The sequence below is a fragment of the Pleurodeles waltl genome, chromosome 3_1 (genome assembly GCF_031143425.1).
Source record: "Pleurodeles waltl isolate 20211129_DDA chromosome 3_1, aPleWal1.hap1.20221129, whole genome shotgun sequence".
In the NCBI taxonomy this organism is placed as follows: Eukaryota; Metazoa; Chordata; class Amphibia; order Caudata; family Salamandridae; genus Pleurodeles; species Pleurodeles waltl.
The window spans coordinates 1,611,943,659-1,611,960,439 of record NC_090440.1 but is presented as its reverse complement, the minus strand read 5'-3'; the positions used below and the strand labels follow the sequence as shown (position 1 = coordinate 1,611,960,439).

General features: G+C 39.7%; 1 protein-coding gene across 1 annotated transcript in view; it reads left to right on the top strand.

Moving 5' to 3' along the window:
• TTC21B (tetratricopeptide repeat domain 21B) overlaps positions 1 to 16,781 on the top strand; it is a 489,309-nt gene that overhangs the window by 83,558 nt on the left and 388,970 nt on the right. Inside the window, exons 5-6 of the mRNA XM_069225262.1 lie at positions 8,864 to 8,986; positions 14,415 to 14,572. Of these exons, the coding sequence (XP_069081363.1) occupies positions 8,864 to 8,986; positions 14,415 to 14,572 (281 nt within the window). The remainder of the gene's footprint in view (positions 1 to 8,863; positions 8,987 to 14,414; positions 14,573 to 16,781) is intronic.

The following is a 16,781-nucleotide window of genomic DNA, read 5'->3' as shown; positions in this document are numbered from 1 at the left end:
CGGTTAATGCCCTGGATAGAAACAAAATTGGTGCTCTCACTGCTGTCCGTGACTAAAATGAGACAAATGGGAGAGCAGAGGGGCTACTTCTATGTTAGTATGCAAGGGATAGTGCTGCTGTTTACATAACCTTTTTGCAACAGCTCCATGCGTCTCTCTGAAGATTGGCACATGGGCCTGGACCCAGCTCGTCCGTGCCAAAAGCCGGCCCTGCCTGAGGTTGCACAGTTTGGGTTGCCTACAGTAGCTCTGCAGGGCACAACTAGGCCTGGGAGAATTTTAAATCACGCTTACATAATTTTTGAAAACTGGCGTACACTTGTTACTTGAAATTACTGCAATTATACCAACATTTGTGGAAACAATATACATTTTGCACTACAGTATAGCGTGAAATGACACAATATTATTTCATATATGTATGTGCAATTTCACAGAGATCTCACATAACTGTGCTAAAGCAAATCATGCCAATTTCGCACATCCCTAGACACAAATACCACACAAGTCAAGTACGTTGCTAAGTAAGCTACAAAGTCAGCCAAGTTGCAGACTTGAAGCGTTGAGGGAGTTGAGGGAGTGAATGAGAGAGGGTGGGGCACCGAGGGAGAGAAGGAAGGGCCTGGCCGAAGAATAGTAAGGAAAGAAACATTAATTTGGCTATGTTTACATTGGGTGTAGTAGTACTTTGTTCTTGTACTTCTGGGCCTCCTTTTAGGAGGTGTAAACAATATTCTGGTTGCCTCCTACTGATTGTCAGTCTACTTAATATATCCTAAAATAATGCTCCCTCGCACTTTCCTTACAGACCTCTATGAATGGTGCTCAGCCCAGAAACAAAACAGAGACTGCATCTGAAGGGCTATAGATGCACAACAAAGAGTGTCCCTGCTGGTGTCTGTGTCACTAATAAAGTTGAGAGTATTGAGTCTGTGTAAATAGGTCAGTTTTCAAAGAACATACGAGTACCATAAATTTGGTAATGACATCTGTTATTACAGTGCTTAGAAACACCATAAATGTGTTATGTAGTGCTATATTAAAAATATTATTGTAGTAAACAACGCCAAATGAAACAAGGAGGCAGATATAAGGCCAGTATGCAGTGAAGCAGAAAGGGTAAGCCAGTCCTCCTTCGCTTTTCTCATTTGAGCCAGATAATTATTCAGTTCTAACTGAAACAGTCATGTTTTGTGCTTCTCTTCCACTGTGATTACCTGCCCTGCTTTGGTATTCTGCTTTTATATAGAACTTGTGAATCGTCCTGCCTAGGTCAGTCCTGCTTCTCTCTTCTCTCCTTTCGTACAATTTGCTAGTTCAGTCAGACCAGTACTTCACTGTACTTTCTTAGAATTTATCTTTCGTGCTACCTGGCCAGTTCTTCTGTACTTGTCGCCCCTTGTCTCCTAATAGTTTACCACTAATGCTCAGGCCAGGATGACTGGTATGTGCTTGTTACATTGTGCAAGCAAAAAAAGCTTGCACCACGGAATCATCACTATAAAGAATTATCTGGTGGAATTTGGATAATTTTTTCTGTTCAGTCTCTGGTACCTCCACGAAAGACATGAAACTCGTGTACCTAAAAGTGATTCAGTTCTCTGTGCAGCACTATACAAAACATATTTATTACTTTTTAATTGGATTATATTTTCTATGTTTATTGTATTTTGCTGATGTGAAATATGCCACAGTGTACATTGGTGGAAACGGGCTGATTTCTATAAAAGGATTAATTTTTTTTTTTAATTTTTTTTTGGAGTAGGGTACAAAAAATGTTTGAGTCAAAACAGGATGCCATTTAAAATGGTGTGCATTTTTACAATGTATCAAGCTATTTTTCAATAAAATATTATTTTCTGGTTAAGCGTTTAGGTAAAACTACTTTATAACCGTAGGGAAAATGCCTGAAGGACACAATGTATTTTTCTCCCAACCCAAGACCAGTGGCTTAACATAGGCCCCTGCATTGCAGGGGGCCCCAAGCTTCAGGCCCCCCCCACCCCCCCCTCTCAGCACAGTACTCTGCCCTCGGAGCTCCTGCGTGGCCCCTCCATGTACTGTGCGTGGCAGGGGGAGGGACTCCAGTGTTAATCCATTGCCCAAAAGCTAGTCTACCTAGAAATTGGATAGGTGGCTGACATAGTGACATACGCTGTGCTTCAGTTTTGCACATGGCCGATGGAAATGCGCACATAGACAGTCTCTTGGTGCACATGGAGAAATAAAATCAAAGGGAACATTGCTTATGATGTAGCATTTAACCCAGTCAACCTCGAGGACACAATAGCTACCTTATAGCAGTTTGCCAAGGATTTTGAGACTCGCTGTGGCTGTAAACTGACCACAGACAGTCGCTCATGCTTGTGCCAGGGGCGAAGGGGATAAGCAGTAGAAATTGGCAACCAAAGATAGTCAGTGTGATCCTGGGTCATGCTGGCCATTAATCATGAGAACATTTCCATAAGTAAAAATTAAAAGATGTGTAGTGAATGTTTAATACAGAAAGGTAAACGTCTTCCAGTCTCCTTGGTAGGTAAGATTAACTTTGCTAAGAACACAGTTCTCCCAAAGTTTTTCTCTGTTTTAGACTTCACCACTTTGACTTTGTGGCTAATTTCTAAATGAAACTGGTTACATTGGTCACTGGATTTTCTGTTGCAATATCAGCCACACCATTGTTATCTACCATTACACCTGTTGGTAGGAAGTGGGAGCTGGGCCTTGCCAGACTGACAGCTCTCTTATTGGATCGTGCTAGGCAAACAGATAATTCAGAGTTATCGTTTTAATGCTATATTTTTGCCGCTGGACGTTGATGACTTTTATTCAAATTTGGGAATGCTTGTTTCTTAAAGATTTGAGATTTTAAAGCTCCTGCCACTTTTTCCCCATATTGAAAAAAATAAAAATATTTGTCCAAGTTGGACTGGTGTCCCGTTTCGGAATGCATATTTTAAGACCCATTCCCAACTGTGATCTTGCTAAGCAGCGAACAAGATAGATATTCGTTGCTTTCTGAAACAACGTTAAAGAATGTAATTGCCAGGGCATGGAAGGAAAAGGCATCTTCTCTAGGAATGGAGGAGAGATTTAAGTCAAACACAGATTTTTAATTTTGATTGTTGATTGTCAGCTATCTAAAGAGAAAAGGGGCTGGAATAAATATAACAAGATGTGCGCTTGGTTTACATACAATTGTGCAGACCATTCTTCTAGTGGGTAATGTGGAGCTTTCTGACTGTTTTGAGTACATTGCTGCTATTAATCAACCTAACTTGGCTCCATTTGCAACAAGAGCTATTTTCAAACTTGTTTGCCTCTACATAAATCACTCTAATCCATTTCAGTTTTTGGCCAAGAAACAGATGTTGTGCCTACCATGGTGCATCCCATGTATTCTTCTCAGGATCCACATCGTCACGAAATGACAAGTCCTGAAACACATTTCCTCTGGATGCTCTCCAAAGGTTTGTAAGTCAACCACCCTGGTCCCGTCTACTTCCATTCCTCCGTCCCTTCCTTAAAAAAAAAAAAAAAAAAAAAAATCTCAAACACTTTTTTGAACAACACAATTCTCCCTCCTCTCTGTAGCCCCTCCTCACCCTCAGCCCTGAAAAAATGTGCATACTTCTTGTTTAGTTACCATTGGACAGCATTGCAAGATCACAACTGGTGTCCATGTGCTACTTATAGTCTGTTTGAGTGTTATCTGTGATTTGGGATTTACTCTGTATACTGTCACTTCCAATGTTCCAGTTTTCTACTGTATTTACGCCCTTGTAATGCTGCAGTTTACATTCAACTCATAATATTTTCTTCGGTATGTTTGTGTAAACTTTTTGATTGTTTCTTCTGAGCTGTAATATGCTCTGACGCTTGTAGGTCTTGTACGTGTAACACATAGAGTGTACGAAACTGTTGTGCTAAAGGGCATCAGTTGAAATGCGTGCTAACGAAATGTACAGCTGTCTAGAAGCTCAGAGCGTTCTAGGGCATGTGGCAAAGAAAGGAACACCTGTAACAGAACTTCAGATACCTTCCCCGAAATTGTCTACTTCGTGGCTGAGTTTATCAACTTTTCTTACTCTCATGCTTGAATTCACCAGGGTTTGCTAAAATTATTCAAATATTGGACTAGCCTGTGTCTTCAGATCCTCCTCTATGCCTCTTCTACATGTTAGCCTAATTTTCTTATTTTGTATCTGTGAATACTGAGATTCTGAAAGCTTAGATTGGAATATCTTATGCTTGTCCAGTAAAAAGTATTCTTATTACTGTGTTATTTATTTTATAGCAAATAATATAACTAATTTCCACCACAGGAATAAAATATAAAAACATTAACTCCCAACCCACGCTCTGGTAAAGACTTCTATACTTCTTTAATTTATTTAGCTTACTAATCACGCATGCTAGTTCCTGCGGACAAGTAGGCACTTTACAATTAACCAGAACTATACAGAGAGCAACAAGCAGCGGTAACAAGAACAAGAATTACATTGCAACAAGCAGCGGTAACAAGAACAAGAATTACATTGCGGATGTTTAACAGGAAGAAAGTGCTTTGGTAATGCAGGAAGAAATGAAACGATCAAGATTTGAAGTGTCGGTATAGGATGGTTCCAATACTTAAAGTAGGTGAATAAGGCAGGGCTTCCATTGACAACCTGCTTCAGAACGGGACTCGTAAGGGTGAAGGGAATTAACCTCTACAGAAGTGGAATAAATGGGTTTTAAAGACTTGCTAAATAATAGAAGAGTAGGTTTCACTGTGACATTTTTAGGTAGACTTTTCCAGACAAAAGTTACTGCTTCAAAGAAAAATCTGTATGTGGCAAAGTGGTTCTAAAGTTTGGAGACTCTAGTCTGAGATCTGTATGGCTATATAAACATAAATTAGTTACATTGCTAATTATTTCTGATCCCCAAAATAGCCTGGTCAACAATTCACCTCTTTAAGGGCATGTGCGACCACACAGGAGCACCTACCCAAAACTGCTGAGGTGCACCCATCTGAGTCTACAGTTAATAAAAGGAATATTGTATATTTGAGATAGTAGGATACAGGAGGACGTTTTGGCAAGGACAAAGGGAGTGCTAACAAACGAAGAAAGAAGACCTCTATTTGTGTGCCATGTTGCTATAGGCTCTCAAGGTCGTCCTGATGTTCAACTTGTTCTCAAAGGTTCTGCGATTATGCTAAATTGGTATTCATTTAGCCAGACAATAGCAAACCCCTGTACCCTTTGGTGAGAGCTGATTCCTCTGAGTCCTAGAGAGTATAGACCTCTCTTTTCCTAATCTGGGTGAGTGGCGTCCTGCTACACACACCTCTCTATCAGAACTTCTACTGAAGTTTTTGTTATGCTGACACTTTCCAATTATTTTCATTATTTCCTTAATTTCCTGAGAGATAATTAGGATTTCCCCCTATAGCTTAGCGAGGATATTTAGATTAAGATTTAGGTTAAGCTAGTTTTCAAATGATTAGGCAAGAGGACTCCAAATTATATGCTGACCACCTAATTCTATTTCTTATCTTCTGTACTGTATTGCTGCAACCAAGATTCTTGTATGCCTTATGCTTGTACAATATAATCTGATTTGATATTTTACTTCATCTTTGGGGATTCTGTACCTATATAGCATGTTTCTGAGACTCTTTTTACATAGGTTTAGCCTTAAATTTGTAATACGTCAGGCCTCAAAATATTATACAAATGTTACTAGACCTGGAGGTCGAGTAACTTGAATAATCTACTCGACCTAACTGTAATGTACTTGACCTGCAAATGGGTCTCAAATTGTGTGATCCTAGGCAAATATTTAAGTTTATGGAGTTGCCATAATCTTAATTCTTACGTACAAGTGTATGTAAGCTTAGCATTTCTGCTGTAGAAAATAAAAACATCTTTTGTTTCATTAAATAGACTAAATGTTTGCTCCATGTATATTAAGAATCTAGCCCACATATTGGGTACATATGATCCACGACTTGCCTTCTAGTTTACCAATAACATTGCCACCAGGGCAAGAGTGTTTCTCAGTTTATGTTTAAACACTCACTTTTAGTAAATATATTACTAAAGCATGATGTGGCAGCACACTGTCATTTACAGGGAGTAAATTTCCAAGAAAGGTCCTCAAATCATTCCACTACCTTGCACCTTTACTGATAATACTATATAGTGTATTAACAGTAATCTGTTAAAATTGAGTTTCAGAATACATAGTTATCATTTGCAAATCACCATGCAAAGTGTTGTGGTTTGTTTTCATCCTTTTTAAAATCATCACAAAATGGGCTTTCACAACTACTGAAATATATTTTGAAATATTTACACACACAACATTTAAACTCTTTGTACAGCAGGTCAGAGAGTTCACATTGCAAACTCCTGGAACTATGCAGTCAGAAGGAAACGTAATTGTAAGACAAACTGACTTTTCACCTCTGCATCTGAACACAGAGCTAATGTGACAAGATCACAAGATTTCAAGACATCTTTATTGCTCCTGCACTTTCTTACTGAACAGAACACCTGTTCTTCGTCAACTCGCCAGAAGGGACTAGTAGGTCATAAATATAAATCGACCTGATAAATGAGACTCGCCATAGCAAGTAGAATTTTTGAGATCTGTAAACTTTTGAACTTTAATCTCCAACTCTGAGATTTAATGTGTGACCAAATAGGTTACACTGTTAGGCGATTTAAAGTGTTGATTTTTACACTCTTTGCCCTCGTAACGCCTAACTAGTTCAGTCAAAGTAAAGGAAAGCAAGGAATTGTGTCCTGAGCATTGTTACTAGTGTGTCTTGCATTGTTACCCATGATATCATGCTGTCTTGAATGGGGAGATTTCATCATCTAGCCACAAGACACTCCTTAGTCTATCCTCCTGTTCCTTGCCGGGTAGAGGGAGGCCCCGATCTGCATTCCTGCAGTAGTCTGGGAGCAAAAATAACTTAATGTGGAGAAACTCTTTTACTTTTACACATGGGCTTCTGCTTCCCCCTCATCTCCAAGAAGATTTATGTGTGTATTCCTGTGTATGGTATTTCTATAGTGCAAACCTAGCCAAAAGGAGTGCTGTACATGGTCAAAGGCAGGCTTAAAAGTGGCAAGTAATAGGAGAGAAAGCTGAGTTGTGGATGGTTAATGCATTGCGATGTAGTGTTTTTTTAAAGAGGTGAGTCTTCAGCGCTTTCCTTAATTGGAGCAGCGTTGGGGCTGTCCTGACAGGGATGTTGTTCCAAATCCTGAGGGCAGGGATGGTGAAGGCCTTTTGTCTTGTTTTCTTTTTCCCACTTCTTAGTCTGCAGTCTGATGGTGTCTCGGCTGTGGGTGCACTGAGAAACACAAGCCATGACGATCTTGTCTTCATGAAAAGTGGGGGTTCTGCTTGTGATGGCTTTTAGAATAATGCAGCTGGTTTTTGAAGATAGTGCTAACTGGCAGCGAGAGGTAATGGAGTTCCATCAGGGTTGGGATAATGTGAACATCTTTCTTCTGGCCCCGGATGAGACACGCTGCAGCATGTAGGATGCCAGTGTGGAGTCAGGGAAGCCATGAGGTAGGACATTACCAGCATCTAAATGCAAGAGTACAAAGGCAGATCTGAAGCCGCTTTCTAGACGAAACAGACAGATTCTTTTTTTTTTTTTTTTTTTGGCATTGTGCTCTTTGAGGGAGAGGTTGGTGTCCAGGGTTGAATCCAAGTGCTCTGACATTTAATGAGAGTTTAGGTTTGTATGGTTTGTTTCACTGAGTCAGGTTTGTACTGTATTGTTTGTTGTTTTTGACAAAAAAAAGAATTATGTCTTGGTTGGATTGAGCTCTTGATAAGAGTACTTCTTGAAACTAAATAACTTGAACAAATCACTCCATGTCACTTAAGGTGACCAGATGACACCTTGTCACCGGATGACAACCTTCCCAGTTCTGGTATTTGAGTTAACGTATCAGTGAATTCTGAGAATTGTAGCTGTGGTTCTTTTTAATTGAGCCTATTGGACAAAACACACCAACTAGCATTGATATGTAAAATCAAAGTCCAGTAATTACAAAGTGGTGTAGTGGTTCTATGCAGCCATCTGGTCACCCTAATGTCTTTACATGCGACGTCAGTGTATCTGGGATCCATTCACTTCACAGAATAAACTAATTCCTGTCCTGGAGTATTTTACATCTATTTATTAAGAGGCTAACCACCTAAGGAACATCACACTAAGTTGGTTTTGCATCCACTCAGGGGCTTTCCATATCTCCCTAATTTTAATGTGAGACTAGTAAATCAGGTGGTACACATGCCATGTTTGGTATCTGTTTTTCAACCTTGTTTTGTTCCACTCATACCATTCAGAAATAAAAAATGGTGCAGTATTTTAAGCTCAATATTCCAAGGTTCCTGACCTTGTTTCATACAGATTCTGACACTCAGAAGAGTATACTCAGAAGCCCCATATCCTCTGGTTGTAAATTAGTCACTGTGCTAAATAATTTACCATAAGGCAGACTGTTAATCCCTAACGTATGCTATGATAACAGGATCAAGTGGCTCTGACATACAAAAGGTTGTTTGTCAGAAATATCATTTGACATAAATATTGTGCCCTAAATATCCCTAAATATCCTTTACAAAATATGGTCCAAGTAGGTGTAGAATATATTAATATTCCATGGGAATATATTGATGTCAGTGAATGCCAGAGAAAACAGATGTGAATGCTTTTATTTTGGTCTCTGTTGCTTTCTATGATGAATGTAAGAATGTAAATTGGCATTTCCGAAAATAAGCCTGTAAGTAAGACAACAAAATGCACACCTAACTTACTTTATTGTACTTGATTACCTTTCAGGGTATGATTTTGAAAGCATGGCTTGAGCTAACCTCTGGGAAGGAATCGTCTGCAAAGAAGGCCGTCAAGTATTTTGATGAAGGAATGCAGGAAGGAAAGGATGTTTTTGCCATGTTAGGAAAGGTAGGTGTAGTTGTGGCAACAAAAAAATCGTATTTAAGTACTCTAGAATTAACAATGAAACAAACTATAAATTGCTTACAATAAATTTGCAGTGAAGATGGTATTAGATGTGATAATGTACAGAATATTCAAAGCTTTGCTAAATATTCTCTCAGACTAAAGCTGAGGGTTTTAGCAGATTTCGGGCACTGCCATTTGATAAGGGAAAAGCTGCATCATACTGCTGCTTTTGTTGATCAAAAGATCTTCAATCAGCTATGATGTCCTGCTTCATCCAAGCAAAGTCAGCAACTAATCAATCTTTACTGTGAACATAATGAGAGTCTTACAATGATCAAAGAGTACAGAAAATAATTTTTTTATAATATATTTTATTTTTTCTCAATTCAACTTTGCATATTAAATTGAAAACAATTCCTATACCATAGTGGCTTTTTCTGAGTTACTGGTTCACAATGGATCACTTGGAGGGAGGCTGGGAAATGAGTATATCAGACATACCGCATGAAAGAATGGAGTAATCCAATGCAGTGTACCATAGCCTATAATATTTGTGGGCTGGGTCTGTCATTTTGACATGTCTAATATTGAAACAACAATTTTCTCTTTCATACTCCAGAGAATGGTTGAACAAAGCAGCCATTAAGCTCAGTCATATATCGGTCCTTGGCCTTTGGTCTTTGCATTTCCCTTCCCCTCATTTACTGTGGGTGATTCTTGAGATGCATAAAGTCTTGCCACCTCAATCAAACCCAGGTAATACAAAAGTTTTTGATATTTTACCAGGGATCACCTCATTCCACACACCTATCAGTGTGTTTCGTTCCACTCACCCAAAAATATAGTATTTTTGGAGCGTTTCATTTGAACACTAGTAAACTCTATGCAAAATCTTGATTGGTACTGTTTGAAGCGAAGGCCCTCTCTGTGCACATTTCTCCTTCCACCAATTCAATGTAGCACTGGTCATAGCTGTGTTGGCTTGGTGGGCTAGCTGCTCTACAGTTTGTTCATGAAGCATCCAAATCTCTGAGGTTTATGTCTGAGTCTTTTTCTGAAAGAATCATGGAAGCTGACAAGCCCTTGCCCAAGGTTGCCTTTTGTCACTTAGTTTCCAGTTTTGAGATAGACATCCCATATAGTCCTAACTGGGCTCACCCCTCCCTGCAGTTGGGCCAACATGATGGCGTCCAAATCCACTCTGGCCCATTTCAATAACTGTCTCAGCCAGCGATTTGTGTCCGGCGCCATAGAGGCACTCTATGAAATTGCTATTTGTTGTTTAAAAAGTACGAGAACTAAGTGTAAGAACCTGCAAATGTTCTTGTACCCCTTGACTCTTGGTTATATGTCCCATGGACAGAATTCAGTTGTGGATGCAGTCCACTGGCTCTGATACGATACGCCTCTGTTTCCCCCATGCACAGTGGATCACTAGGCAATCCCACACTATGTGATAGAAAACTGGTTGGGAAGCTGGCACTGGGTGCATTCTGAGGATGCACCTACAAACATGCGTTGAATATGTTTCGGAGTCAAGTAGGCATGGTGCACTTTTCAAGGTGGAATCTTACAACCAGTCCACAGAATTTATAATATTTTCCAAACTCTGTCCCAGCAAAAAAGCTTTAGATGGCATAGCACCTCTCTCTGAATGAACTCCAAACTTGTTAACATTAATGTCCGCCAAAGTACCTGTGTCGCAGTTGTAGGGGAGGAAACTGCTTTAAAAAGCGTTCTCAATGTACTCAAGAGTTGCATTTCCCAATGAAGTTGAATCTCTTATGTCATGTTCTCATAGGCATTGATAAATTTAGTCACACACTGTTTTGGATTATCTCTAAACGCTGCGTAAGAGAATACTTTAAAACTTGAATTGGTTTTTAGGGACTCAGTAAACGTAACCCCGTCTGGTGAAACATCCTTCCAGATCTATCTAATGCTCATACATCTGACACCCTGTTGCAGGAAATCAGATCTAATAAATTTATGAAAAACAACCTGTAATGCCATCTGAGTATAAATGATGGAACACGTTTAGCGCCTGAAGAAGTCAGTACAGCTGTGACGTGAGTGTTGGAAAGTGGTGAAATGAATGCAGGTTCAGAATGTTGAGTCCGGGGTTACATGCAGATGAATAAAGATTAATAATTCATAGCGTTCTGTGTGGCGTCTTCATTGGCGGGTACCCAGGCTGGGTAGGATGCTACCACTGGTGATGAGATAGGGGATAACTAAACCAAATCAACAGTGTTCTCCCAGAGAGTTTGCAGTGCTCCTAGCAGACTGCTCATACGTGCAACGTGTGCCTTTGTCAAAGTGTAGAATTAATGTTTTGCATATATGCAGTCAAAGCGCAAATATAGCCGGTGTGAAGCATTTGAAGACCAAAAGCTTCACTGAGAAGTCTATGCATCATTGGTCAAGAACCTACTGGCAATGCCGTACAGAGAGGTACCACTCTACTACACATTATGAATCTATACAGTACACAGAGCGCTACTGCTAAAGACTGACACAAACAGAGACAGAAAAGAAACACTAAGAACTACCACAGTCAGATATGTATAAAATATACAAAAGCACTGTCTGACATAATAATTGATAATAAAGCTTACTATTGTTGCACTTACCAAAGCCTTGATAAGAAGAGCTCTACAACCTCAGTGGCAGGCAAAGTGATGCAAGATGAAGTACATTGTGGTGCTTAATGAGCTTTCCAATACCTAAAGAGGCACACTAACAAAACCACCGGGTGGTGGCTCAGCACACCTCCAGAAGTCCCCAGAAAGTGAAGGGCGCCATTAAAGACCAAGAAAGGTGTTACAGTTCGACAGACTGTCCAAGATGACGCAGAGGCCAGCACGTCACAGGGTCTAAGATGGTGTGCACAAACAAATTCACCAAGACCGCCGAGTGGAGTTGGAGAGAAGTCCAGTCGCAGTGTCAGCCAATCCCTGAGAAGTTATAATTCTTCTGATTTACTGAAACCACCATCACCATTCGATACCGCCAAAAAGCAAAATATTGGTGATAAATGGACTCCTTGGATAGAGACATTTGATGATTTCATAGATGCATTTGTAGAGACAGATAACAAAAAGATTATCAAGTACCTAGAGAATCTAGCAGGTGACGGTGTTGAAGTCATAAAAGAAATGCAGCGAGCTGATGAAGTTACGTACTGTCAAATTAAAGAAGCTTTGAATGTCAAGTTCAGCCCAGTTCCAAATGTAATTTACGAGTGGTACATTTTCAGTCAAGAATGACAGTTTTTGAAACGATAGACCAATTTGTTGAGAGACTGGATACGATCATCAAACACTGTAGATTCAATTAATTCAGTAATAAGTAATCGACGTATGCTTGGCAGATTCATTCGGACGATGAATGCTGAAGCGAGTGTTCATCGATGCCAGAGTTGAAGAGTGTGCAGAATGACAAGCTGCTGGATTGGAGCCCGAAGGTGCCCAAAGTGAGTCAGTCATTAATATGAAAAGCAAGCAGAAATACAAAGCTGAAGGACAGAAGGTGCTGTCTCCAAAGAAAAAGACATTGTGTTTTAGGTCCGTATTGTTGTTTTCACAAAAAGGTAAATGTCCTGCTATTGGACATTTATGTAAAGGCTGTGAGAAGGAGAACCACTCTGTAATGGTTTGCCGTGTGAAGGAAAAAGTAAGTGCATCCCAACAAGATGACAAAATGGATGACCAAACGTTCTAAAAGTGGCATTCAATGTACTTCGGCAAGGCCAAGCAACAACACCAGTTGAGACAAATCAACACCAAACAAAGTTAATTGTCATCTAAATCATTGTCAAAATATTTGTCAGTATCAGAATCAAGAGAAAGAAAATGATGGCTGTGCAATGTCAATGTTTACATCAGAAAAATGTGCACATATTGAACTGGTCGCGTTTGAAGCAAAGTACCTGTCAAAGAAAAGTCAACAGGAAAAAGCACCAAAGTCATTAAAACATCCGAAGACTTCACTGAAAATAAACAGTAGTTACATACCTTTCATCATCGACAGTGGTGCATTAATAAATATTATGCCATGAGGAGAAATATAATGAACCATCTCCATTTCCACAACTGATGCCATCGAAGACTAAAGTGTACACATGGGCTGCATCAACACCTTTGAAAAGTAAAGGCTCATTTGTAGCAATTATGAAACACAAGAATCAAAAGGGCAAGTGGCCTTGCGAGGCTGTGTCAAAGCATGGTTAAAACCTTCTGATCACCCAAAAATTATTTTATGGTCTGTGTATTTTTAGTGTTCCTAAATTGATTCAACGAGTCTGTTACTTTACCTAGTGGTCAGACTACATGCTTATTCAATGCTTGGCCAAAGAACACAGAGTGTCACGCCTACTAATTGTAATTCATTTAAAATGGCAAAGTGTGTGAAGGAAGTATACACAGTTGTTGAAACATTGAAGGTAAAGAAACTGCTACGTTTAGGTATGAAAAGAACATCAGAGACAATGTGAATGTGTGAAGAGTGAGCAAGGTGAAGGGGAATAGCGATACCGGGACATCCATGAAGAAAGAAAGCGTGAAAAAACAGTAATGAAAAAAATGATGTTAGAAGTATACTGATGCAGAATTTCAGAAACGCGTGTCAGTCTAATATTTTCAGAATTTCGACATTTTCAATTTTAATTATTCACAACAGAATTAGTGATATTACTCAGTCATGTGATACTGCCAACGAACGTCAGTAACTGTGGCCTGTTAAAGATGTATGTTATTTTTGTGTTTATTTAATTTTGACTTTTTGTTTACCCAAAATAGCTTCATAAATTTACATCCCATCCTGATATATATGTATGTTTACCCCTATTTATAAGGACAATCATGCATCTTTACAGTTTTTGATTAGTACATAACATACATGGACCATTGGAGTAGTCTATTCGAGGGTCTTTACCCTTGGTATCCACAAACAACTGCAGAAATCCTTATGCCTTCCTTTCCTTCCAGTATGCAATTTCCAAGGCCTCTCCTTTTGCCACCTTATGCATTTTGATCCAAAGGCGTGGCTCCCCTCATTTCACCAATGCTAACAGTCATAAAAGCACTCAAATGTTCGTTATCATGAAGGCAAACGTAATGAGAATGATGTTCTTATTCACTCTCAGATCTGTCCACAGATACGTGCTCACCCGATATGCCATCATACCCACAAATCCTCATAACCTCTGGTCAACTTAGTAAAAGGTCCACAAACCCAGTGAAATATATGAAAGCACATTCATACCCAACAGATTACACTACTCCGACATCCACACGTTAACAAACGTGTACACAGGCAGACCAGAACACCAACAAACATTCGCGCAATCAGTTATTCTTGTGGGAAGAAATGCTTAATGCTGGACTTAAAATGTTTTGCTCATTTTTCATTCTTTATTTTTTGCCAGGCACAATATTTTGAAATGAGGCAAAATTATTCAGGAGCCCTGGAAACAGTGAACCAGATGATTACAAGCTTTCCAAGCTTTCTTCCAGGTTTTATTAAGAAAATGAAGCTACATCTGGCTTTACAAGACTGGGAGCAGACCGTTGATTCAGCACTGAGGTTGAGTATACTCTGCATGGATATTACTGCAAGATAGCTAGATTCGTCATGAAAATTTTCCTCAAATTGTGATGTATTACAGAATTCAGACTCATGATTCATATATGCTTGCTCCATGGTATAAAAGTGATATCACTGATCTTATGTCTCACCGTGGAATGGGATTCGACATTGGGGACAAGCTAACTTGACAGGACAGCAGGAAGTTGGCTAAAAGCCTTGGACCGGAGGTGGGGGTAGGGGGGTTGGGGGTTGATTTAGCAACCCTATTCAGCAGCTGCTGCTGACCTTCATGCAACATTGGTCACCATCCCAGCAGCAGAAATGCCAAAACAGTTGGGAGGTTTGTTTTTCAATAAACCTATATCTCCGAAAACTATACTGTGGCAAAGTGCTCGTATGCACATACATCATTCACGTGTGTATTGCTATACATGCAAGAAACCGGAGAGATAGAAAGTAAAATAGGGCAGACTGCCTCCATGAAGTTTCTTTCCTGGCAGACACTTGCATGACCAACAATAACGCTTTAACCACCGGAGAGATTATGTGGAAATGGTCATGACAATAATACTTTGCATACTTGTCTATGAGTTCAAGGCTACAGTCTAGTGCTTTACATACTAGAGGTAAGAGTGGCTTGAATTAGCCTTATACATGCAGAGGGAGCCTCTGGCATGTCAGTGCTTTACATATGGGGTAGAAACTAGGTTAACATGCTCTTTTACATACTCTGGGGTGGGAATGGCATTGTAATTAGGGTTTATACACATAGGTGGTTGAACGTTGGAACCAGTATGCTAATGGCACTTAATGTACTAGTAGGAGAGGTGTACTGAAAGTGACATTCCATTATTTATGCCAATTATCGGGGGAAATGTTGAAACTTCCATGACATTAATACTTTACAAACGAATGGAAATATGGTGGTGGCGGTTTTCTGGAGGACATTATAAAACTCGCTTGGCAGGGCCAGTCATTCATTCTGTGGAAGGCAGACACTGACATCCCCTACCTAATGGAAAAATCTAAGGTCTGAGCCTGTAAGGTTAGTGACCTGAGAGTAGTACTTATTCTGCACTAGTCTTGGCAACTTAAGCAAATAACCTTGTCGCTGTGAGCTGGTTCCTGGCACAGCGAAGCCCCCTCTGCCAACATGAGCAGGCTTAGCCTATTTCAGTGATAGTGATCACATAGTGATCTGCTGGTATTGAAAGCAGTATTTTGACTTGCTTTATAACCACCTCTTGAGCCAAGCATGTTGAGCGTCATAACTTGGCAGCACCTCAGAACACTACAGAAGCACCCCCAAGAAATTGACCACAACATGAAAATTTTGAACAGCAATTAAATATGTAGCAGCAATTGATTGAAATACCTAGGCAATAATAGTATATTGTAAAGGTATTTTAATTCTGCTCTTTAGTTAACTGACACAGAAACCTTGATGATCGCTATGCTCCCTCACAGTACTCGAAACAACATCTGTTTATCTAGGCTAAGATAGTCAAAATAAGTTTTTCCGTTGGCTGACACTGTATCAGATAAGCTTTGCTTCTCCGTGGCACAAATATTTGTGTGTTCTATATCTGGTTTTGTACCAGGCACGTGTTGTTTCTAGGGCACATGCATAATTTGTTGTTACAGGAAAATACTGCTCCTGGTTACCCATGATAGTGTTTATATCATCATTTCCCATTTTACACAAAATGTGATACAAAATTCTTGTTTGGAGGGACTGTTGTTGATTTGTTTTTGTTTAAAACGTCTCAACTCATGCGTATTAAAGTTGATGAGGTCGTAATTCACAAGTACCACGTGACTACCCAAATACCTAATTAATTAAGTTTTCCAAGACACTCCAAGCTCTGGCAAACATGCTGTCTCGCGTGCCCACCTGCCCCCCTACAGGGAACAGTGTTCATTTATATTTATTTGTGGCCAGACTAAATTAATCTAATATTTTAACCTACCACATTTCTGAAATAGATGAGAGCATCACCCACTCACACTCCCATGTATACAGACATCCCCACTTTTATAACCTAAAGTATCTTGACCCCTATGAGCTATTTTTGTAAGGTTAGTGTTAGACCTGACATCCTTGGCCTGGTTTTCCCCCACCTTTCTGCCTTCAGACTTCCTGTTTTTCTGACTTCCTGAATTCATTTTTGCTGTCCTTAGGACGCTGCACACCTTACCACTGCTA